General features: G+C 46.3%; 1 protein-coding gene and 1 long non-coding RNA gene across 10 annotated transcripts in view; one reads left to right on the top strand and one right to left on the bottom strand.

Annotated features, from left to right (window-relative positions):
• Positions 1–771, top strand: part of LOC106944974 (RNA binding protein fox-1 homolog 1-like) — a 515796-nt gene extending 515025 nt beyond the window's left edge. For all 9 annotated transcript variants that reach the window (XM_015028333.1, XM_015028336.1, XM_015028332.1 and 6 more), the window contains one exon: positions 412–771. In XM_015028333.1, the coding sequence (XP_014883819.1) occupies positions 412–756 (345 nt within the window). In that variant the 3' untranslated portion in view covers positions 757–771. The remainder of the gene's footprint in view (positions 1–411) is intronic.
• Positions 772–3175: 2404 nt separating this feature from the next.
• Positions 3176–6806, bottom strand: LOC106944976 (uncharacterized). Its single transcript, XR_001424460.1, has 2 exons — positions 6725–6806; positions 3176–5156 (listed from the first exon to the last, which is right to left on the bottom strand). It is a non-coding gene; the product is annotated as an uncharacterized LOC106944976 (long non-coding RNA).
• Positions 6807–9037: the final 2231 nt, after the last annotated feature.

A 9037-nucleotide genomic window follows, 5' to 3' on the forward strand; every position in this document is an offset into this window, starting at 1 on the left:
AGAGTGGGGAACCGTTTTCTGCTGGAAGTATTAAAGAGAATCTCGTTGAGGGAGCAGCTGCTCGTTTAACAGACCTGTCACTGAAATCAAAGAGCTCAATCAAAATTTGATCAATTAATTGATCTTTCCTCTTGTGCTTTGAGATTCCCCCTGACTCTTGGCCCTCTAACTGTAAGCCACGCTCTACAATGTAAACTATGTTCATTAGAGATGATCAAGGGTTCCTCTAATGTGAGCTGAGACGTGATATGATGGCTGTTTCCTCTCGGCTCTGAAGCTTGGCAGGACAACTCTCCCCGGTTGCCCTTTGAGTCTCAGGAGGGAACCCGGACGCCTTTCATGCTGCTCACACAAGCCCAGCGACGCGCTGTAGCTTTAACTTCCTCTGCCTTCTCGCTGTGTGTCTCGCAGGGTAACCAAGAGGCCACCAACCCTCCTGAAGCGATGGCCCAGCCCTACACCCCCGCCCAGTACCCGCCTCCCCCACAGAATGGCATCCCTGCAGAGTTTGCGGCGCCGCACCCGCTCCCGACGCAGGACTACACCGGGCAGAGCCGGGTGCCCGAGCACGCCATGACCCTGTACACGCCCACACAGACGCACAGCGAGCCGGCCGGCACTGACAACAGCACGCCCACCATCACCGCCACCACGACCGCACCGGTCAGTGCCCTGCATCACCTGCAAACACTGTTCTCAACACGCTGTCAGCAAGTAAAATATATTCTTCTTATCATTTTATACTTCATTAACTGATTAACTGTGATTCTTTTTTTGTGCAACTAACAAAAGATGAGAAATATTGTTAGAAATATTGTTGTAAAATTTGATGAATTAGCTGCGTCTCTGCTGCAGGGAAATTCTGGTTCCAGAAACTTTGGAGGTGCATCGCAGTAAATACAGATCATCGGAAAAATATATATTCAGTTCAGAAAGTCACACACACACACACACACACACACGCACACACACACACACACACACACACACACACATCTGATCATTTGGAAGATTCTAGCTTACAACAAATAAAAAGCTACAAATTTAGTTTCTCAGAAAATGTGAATATTAATATGTAAAGCTGCAGCATGTAACTTTTATAAAAAATATATTTTGTACATATTTGTTGAAGCTGCCATGACGCCGTGACAGAATATTATGAGATAGATCATCTGAAAAAATCATGTTTCAATCTGTGTTTATAAGAAACAACCAATGAGAGCCAGGAGGCGGGACTTAGCGCTGTCAGTCACAATCTTGCCCGGTGCTGCTCATTCCTCTCCCCCTTGATCTCTGCTATTCTTCAGCATTAGCATTAGCCTGCTGTGAATGCTAATGCTAGGTAACATAACCACAGATTATGGCGGATAAACGATTTGTCTGTAACGCTAAGTTCTTTCTCTGCCATTAGCACATTTAGCAGCGAGTGCATGAGGTTGATTGACAGCGCTAAGACCCTCCTCCAGACTGATTGCCTGTTTTTGAGCAGTGCATTTCTGCAGACGGCAGCATCAGATGGATTTTTTCACAGATTAAATGTCTCAAACTGTCACAACATGGTGAAAGTTTTAACAAATAGAATTAATCAATAAAAAAGTGATTAATTTAAAAGTTACATTCTGCAGCTTTAATCCAGAAATGTTGACGAACAATGTCTGGGCTCCTTCAGGATTTTTCTCTTCTGCACTGAATGACCAAAGTGAATGAACTTTCCGATGATGGTGTAGCTGATCTGAGATGCGCCTCCAGCCTGAGCAGAAACGACTGAGCGGTCTTTAGCAGCCATTTTGAAAGCAAAACAAGCCCAGACCAGCTGTGGATTAGAAGTGAAGCTGCTCAGCAACAGAACAGGAAGCATCCAGATTAACTAAACACCAGAACATGTTGTCCCTAAAAAGCTGCATTCAGCCTTTAGCTACAATTAAACTCCACATAAATCATAATTTTACATGTTTGTACTTGACTTTAAACAAGGTGTGCAAACAGATTGTTTCAGGAGACTTTAGAAAATTATTTTCTGCATAATTGAACTTGCACATGTGGCCCCATCTGCACTACAGTAATGTGCATTTTTAATTGTCCCCACTGCCCACCATATTAGCTTTATTATGTCAACATAAGTTGCATATGGAAGTTCTGCACATTGCCTCAGAGAATTGCGGGTTTTGTGCTCGAAGCAGACACGGCCGGCCCAGAATACGCCCTGCACAGCCTGTAAAAATCTCCCATGACTGCAGAACAAAACATCCAAATATTCACATTATGAACCATAAATAACCACATCCCAGAGACTCTTTATTGGTTAACAGGCTGTGGCATTTAAATGATGTTTGGTTGGTATTATTGGCCCAAAGAAAATAACTCCAACACTATTAAATAACCTGGATCCATGCTTTAGAGGGCCGACACGATTAATCGTCATCAACTAGTTTAGTTATTGATTAACTGCTAACTGGAATACACAGAGTCAAAAACAGGGATTTTACTGAAAGGTGGACGTATTCAGAGCAGAAATTAATACGTACGTTTTACATTTAAGATGAAAAAATAATAAATAAACCTTTGTTAATGTTCCACACAGAACTCAAGTTTAGCTTCATCCGGTTCAATTCCAAATGAAAAAAATCACCTATTAAGCACCTTTTGCTATCCAATAATTAAGCAACATTCCTCCAGTCGGTTGTTGTTGGACTTTGGTGGACAGGTTAACCGTCGCCTTAGTTTCCTGTTCTGAAAGAGGTCGTCTGCTGCTGTAGCCCATCTACTCAAGGTTTCACCAGTTGTGTGCTCAGTGTGTGGAGTCATTGGTCTTTTTACCAATGATCAGCCTGCTGATACTGAAACATTTCCATCCTAACCATCGTTCTCTGGAAACCTGAAGGATGTTTGGCTGCAGATCAGCAGCTTCTGAAACACTCAGAACAACTTGTGGTCTTTGGTGCGTGAAGATGCCTAAAGCTTTGACTTGCTGCCATGTGGTTGAGTGAAACGGGTCAATTGAACAGGTTTACCTAGTAAAAATGGCCGGGGAGTCGATCAATAAATAGGAATAGATTTCTGGTTTTTATTTACATTCAGATCTTCAGTCGCTCCAAGATTTCCTGATTGTTTTTCTGATTTTTGTGATGCTACTTCAGAAGTTTTTGCAAGGAATTTTGCAATATTTTAACTTGTGTGTGACAGTAAGTGTAACTTTTTGTTAGCTGTCAGCAGTGTAGTAGATGTAAAAAATACTGCCACCTGCAGGTGGGAGTTAGCATTAATCACCCAATGTCTGACAATTAAATTCCAATAAACTTGCAATTGAGTTTTGGTGTAAGAAATGCCGGGATCTGTTGATTTTGCGTATCAAAATTGATTTTGCGCTTGATGTTTAGCGGTTTGGGAGGGAAGTTCAGATCCTGAGATGTCTGAAGATGCAGAGGCAGAGCTGATCAGATTTTATCTGACAGCAAAGAGTTGGTCTCTCTGTCGGAGCGACACGCCCTTCACCCTCTCTGCCCTCGGTGAAAGCGGCACGGCGGAGATGCCTTTTACTCCAGCTGCTGTCCAGTCGGATCAGTCTCAGCGTGAAAGTCGCCTTCCTGCTGCCTCAGAGTCAAATCCCTCGACTCGGGATTTACATCCAAAGTTTCCGATAAAAGCGAAGACGACTCTCGTGGCTCTAATGTTTATAAAAGGTGGTTAGAGATGAAAGGAGAAGGGTTCTTCTTCTGTGGTGGCGTTGGGGGTCACGGCGAGGTCGCAGCCCCCCTGAGAGGGATCCAGGTCACTCATAAAGAACGTTGCTAACACTTCCATTTTCCCGGCCTCACAATTACTGCACAGCCATGAATATTTGGCAGCAGAAAAAGTGCTTAGGCAGCAGAAGCCGAGCAGCGGCGCATTATCATCGCCTTGTAATGTAGCAATGTTTGATTTGAAGATTTGTGTGACGCTCTCCAACTGCTCCACAGTTATATCCTGCACTTACAGTAATGGCTGACATGCAGGAGAGTTTAAAGTGGGGTGGGGGAGGGGGACTTGGCAGGAGGCTCACCCTCCTCCTTCGTCTTCCTCCCCCTCTCTGACACTGAACACCACTCCTCCGCTCGATGCCTCCCTGTCTCCCTTCTCTCTCCGTTTCGCATTTGATTTCATTTCATCTGTTCGCCCGCTGTGAGAAAAAGCCCAGAGATGGTCGCCGTGGAGAGATGAGAGCTCGGCTGGCTCTCCCCGCTCCCCTCCATCTCCTCTCCCCGCATCCAGCCGTCTCTTCTCGGGGAGGACAGAGGGATGAGATTAGTGGGGTGTAAACACAGAGCCTAATCCTCGGGGGCCGCTGGTGTAGTGTCGCCCACTGCTGCGTTGGCTGCCTTTAATGACGGGCCCAGCCGGTTTGCTCTGGGTGCCGCAGACGGGCCCGGGTGCCTTTGATTAGGGCACCCTGCAGAAACACAGATTGAAGGAGCAGATCCCCCCTCTGCTGGCTCGACTCTGCTGCGCTCAGCTCCTCCACCCCGCCACGACGCTTTGCTCTGCACATCTTCTTGACTTAAAGACTTAAAAAGAGTCAAGTGAGTGAGAATTCAGCGAAACGTATGGATTCTGTGTCAATTCCCCACAGAGAGCAGAGTGTGTGTGTGTTTTAATGAGGCGTAGGGAGCGCTGGCTCCTTCCCTCTGCGTCTCTACCAGGAAGGTGGCGCTGTCCGCCGCCCGGTCTGCAGGCCGGCATCGTGTTCAAACAAGCTGACTTGAAAGCAGGCGACTTGAGGAAGAGAGGCAGCGCCGAACTTTTCTCCAAATCCTTGGAGACGAGGGTAGCAGAGGGCTGCCGGGGAGCGAGCTCGTTATCTGGCTCGGCTCAAATAGTCTGAGGTTTGGTTGAATTTCATGAGTAATCATTCTCTTTTCAGATAACAAATTAAGGCAGTGGCATTAGGGCAGCACTCATTTCCAGATTTTTCACAGCCCGTGTCAGCGGCATGAAGACTTTCCAAAGGGTATTCTGGGGGACTGTGATAACATAGACACACACACACTCACAGGAGCATGCAGAAAACATGGACGAGCACATGCAAACACTCACACACGAGCTGTGGTCTCTGGCGAGCCGCATTTAAAGCATGGAGACGCCAGCAGGGTGTCGCTTTCAGAGGCTGTGCTGACGGCGATCTGCAGGAGTGGGAGGAGATTCAAAGTCTCAATGATTTAATAGTTTAAATTATCACAATACCTGCTTCCACGTCTCAGTCGGAAACTAACAGTAAACCAGAGGAAGAGTGGATCTGTCCTGCTGCACATTTACAAAACCAGAGCAGAAATGTAAATACAGCAAGATGATCTCCAGATATAAATGCGTTAATTTAAGGGTGCATTCACACCTGAAGCAGGAAGTGGACTACAGTACAGGGCATTCTGGGTAAAAACAACCAAAACAAACGTGTTATGCTAGCGCTAACTGAAGAAATGACTCCAAAGAGAAGAGAGAAATCCTCCAACCACTAAAATCTGACGCTACTCCATTTGTTACATGTTGCGAAGGAAGAAGATACAAAATACTCTAATCTAATTCCATCCATCCATCCATCCATCCATTTTCTGAACACCCTTGTCCCTCAGTGGGGTCGGGAGGGGTGCTGGTGCCTATCTCCAGCTAACGTTCCGGGCGAGAGGCGGGGTACATCCTGGACAGGTCGCCAGTCTGTCGCAATCTAATTATTAATCCTAATTTGATGATTCTGGTTTACTGCTAATGCAAACCCAGATTCCTCTGAAAGGCTGAGGCTATTACAGAAATGTTGGCCCACTGAACGGTACATGTAAAATAATCATCAGTGTATCGGTGCATCAGTGTATCGGTGTATCGATGTATCAGTGCATCGGTGTATCAGTGCATCGGTGCATCAGTGCATCGGTGTATCAGTGCATCGGTGTATCAGTGTATCGGTGTATCAGTGTATCGGTATATCAGTGTATCGGTGCATCAGTGTATCGGTGTATCAGTGTATCGGTGTATCGGTGCATCAGTGTATCGGTGCATCAGTGCCGCTGGCAGAGAGGCATCGTTTCCATTCGGACATTACATGAGCATATCATAACATGTCTGGGTTAAAGTTCAGTTTTTTATTGATCTGATATAATATTCTAATGTTCTGAGAACATAATTTATTAGCTGGAAGCCAAAATGACCAGAAATAAACAATGTACAGATTCTCTGATTTTAGCATTTTGACATAAACATTTTGCCGACATCCTAATTCATCAAGAATGAGCCGCTCCTCAGCATCTTTGTGTTAATATTCAGACAGCACTGCAGCAGGAGATCGATTGGCTCTCTGATGTTTGGAGTTTTACGGCTCCTGTTCGGGTTTGGGCCGATGTAAACACGGCGCGGCCATTTTTACTGAATGATTTCTGAGCTCGAGGCCGCAACAGTGACTCTGGGCTCTAAAACTAAATTTAAAACCCCAAAATTTACAGACCAAAGTCCCGCGCATGGAGGCTCTGAGACTCGCAGGAGCGCCATTCATTTTGCCGGTCTGCACAGTGAGTCCTGCCTCTGAATGTGAAATAATAAATAAAAATGAAAACTGTGGTATTTCTCAGCCTCAGGAAAGGCAAATTCATCCCCTCCTGTTGTTTGCAGGTTTTTTCTTGCTCTATTGTGTCACAGCATAGATATATATCCATAGAAGTTTCCTACAGACCTGGAAAGTTTGAGGTTTTCTTTTCCTACTAACCAAATTCAGGTTGAACTGGACCGGTTATACTTACACCGGGTCGTCAAACGAATCACTAAAGCTGCAGAAAGGGAGAACTGAACTTTGATAAAAGTATGTTTGTTACATATTTCCTAAAACTGTTCCACATAAGCCTGGGGGTCCAAAGTGTGGCTCAGGGGCCATTTGTCGCCCTTGATATGATTTTGTTCGGCCCCTGACCACAAGAAAATATTTCTGATATTTCTGAAGTAATGATATACAGATTTCATAAAGATTTTGTTCATTATTGAGCAGATAAATCTAAAAAATCATTTAAAAAATTTAAATAAAATCATTTTTTGCATTTTTAATTGAGTCAATTTTGTGGCCCTCCAGTAGTTTAAATTAGTCAGTTTGGATAATAAAACTCTGATATGACTCAAGCAGGATCAAAGTTAACACTTTGCATTGACATAACAAGAATTTAAATAAAAATCTAGCAGAAATCCCAGGAATCGAACCACGTCGTGGTTTTTAGTGCAGGTAGATCCTGAACGCTTTGCCTCCTGTGCAGGAGCGACGGTGGCTGAGCCGGGTCACCAGCCTCTCCTCCAGGTGATGGAGAGCTTATATCTGCAGCTTCTTTAGAGAGAGAAAACAAACCGGAAGAGGAGCGTAATGAATTAAGGCTTGGGCATTATAATTCTTGTGAGCGAAGACTCCGAAGCCCCCCACCCCGGCTCCTATTTAATCGGATGTAATCTACCTGCTTGGCAGCATTCCAATCAGATAGTTTCAATTATGCTCTTGTAATGCCACTCTGCGAGGAGGGGGAAAGTGCTGAGCAGAGCACTTTGCAGGCGATTTGCAAATAACAGCAAGGGAGTCTTTTAGAGAAATGACTGAACAGGAAGCCAGAGAGCTGCAGGAGTTGACAGCTCTCTCACTCTTAGCTTTGCTGGCTTTGGCGGTGACGGTGTGTTTTGCATCCCACCTCCTCCTCCCTGTGACAGCAGCTGTCGGGACAGTAAAGTGCCACTGAAGGTGGCCTCCTATGGTAATACAGAGGTAATTATTTTCCACTGCTACAGCGCCGCTTCACAAGCAGGCAGGCAGGTTGGAGCCTCGGGAGCAGCGGCGCGCAGGCAGCATTCCCGGATCTCGGTGACACTCGAAGTTATTGAGTTAGTAGTTTGCAGTCTGAGGTGCTCGGAGTCAGCAATTCAGCGTTTGTGTTCCCAGAATGTGTGCTTGGCCCTGATGTCAGCGGGCTGCTGGCCTGTTTGCGCGCCGGCTGAAAGTTAATCTGGATGTCTGCAAACACGCGTGATAAAAAGCCCGACAGACAGAGCTGGAGGACAGCGGAGCGCCGCAGCCCGGCAACATACGCTAAAGGTCGAGTGTGTCATGTGTGACCGATGAAACAGATTGACCCGAGGGGCTCCGGTACCTTGTCACCCTCCGCGGTCCAGCATCTGTCTGCAACGTGTCACCCCTGGGCCCAACATGGCCGCTCAGGCTATTAACCTCCAGCGCGCGAGGACACGGCTCTGCGCTCGTCCCTCTCTGTCACCGATCCGTGGCGTCCGGACGGCGGCGGCGCGGCAGCTCAGGTGGAGCTACCTGGACGGCCGCGGGCCAGGCGGAGCGGGACCTTGAATCAAACAACTGTCACCGCTAACAATGTATGTCACCGTCTCGGAATGGGCCATAAAAACCAAATAAATGACGGCCATTACAGTGGAGATTGTGATTATGATAATGAGAATAATAAAGGCGATCATCATTACGATCATGATGATAATGATAATACTGTGATGATGAATTATAATGAATAAATCCCGAGCCCATTTCCTAAATGGTGGGCATGTATCACTAAGAGGCCTGCAGCCACGGCTCTCCGAGTCATTTCAACCGTTTGGACTCGGGCAACAACCTCCTCTCCTTTCACCGCTGCATCGCCACCAGATTGTGTCTGTGTGTGTTGAAGTGTGTGTAGGTGTGTGTGTCGGGCTCAGAGAGCGCTTCCCAGGAGACCTTGCAGTTTACATATCACATTCAAACAGCTTTTGTGCTCAATATCTGCCACTTCCACTGCCTCCTTCCTCATCCCCCCTCCCTCCTCGGCCTGTTTCTTTATTTAACCCCCCCACCCCCAACGCCACCGGCACTAAATCAGGCTTCAGTCCTGTTGGTTTTATTCATTTGTTTGCTAATATGAAACTGAAACTATGAGCAAAAAACCCAAGTTCAAACACCCAAAACAAACTTCATCTTCTCCTGATGAGTGACCTCTAGTAGTCAAGGCCGTAATCACGTTGCTCTCTCAAATGTGCAGCTCTTCATTCAACC

This window comes from Poecilia latipinna, unplaced genomic scaffold (assembly GCF_001443285.1).
Source record: "Poecilia latipinna isolate Pla-1442-1.1 unplaced genomic scaffold, P_latipinna-1.0 Scaffold121, whole genome shotgun sequence".
Taxonomy (NCBI): Eukaryota; Metazoa; Chordata; class Actinopteri; order Cyprinodontiformes; family Poeciliidae; genus Poecilia; species Poecilia latipinna.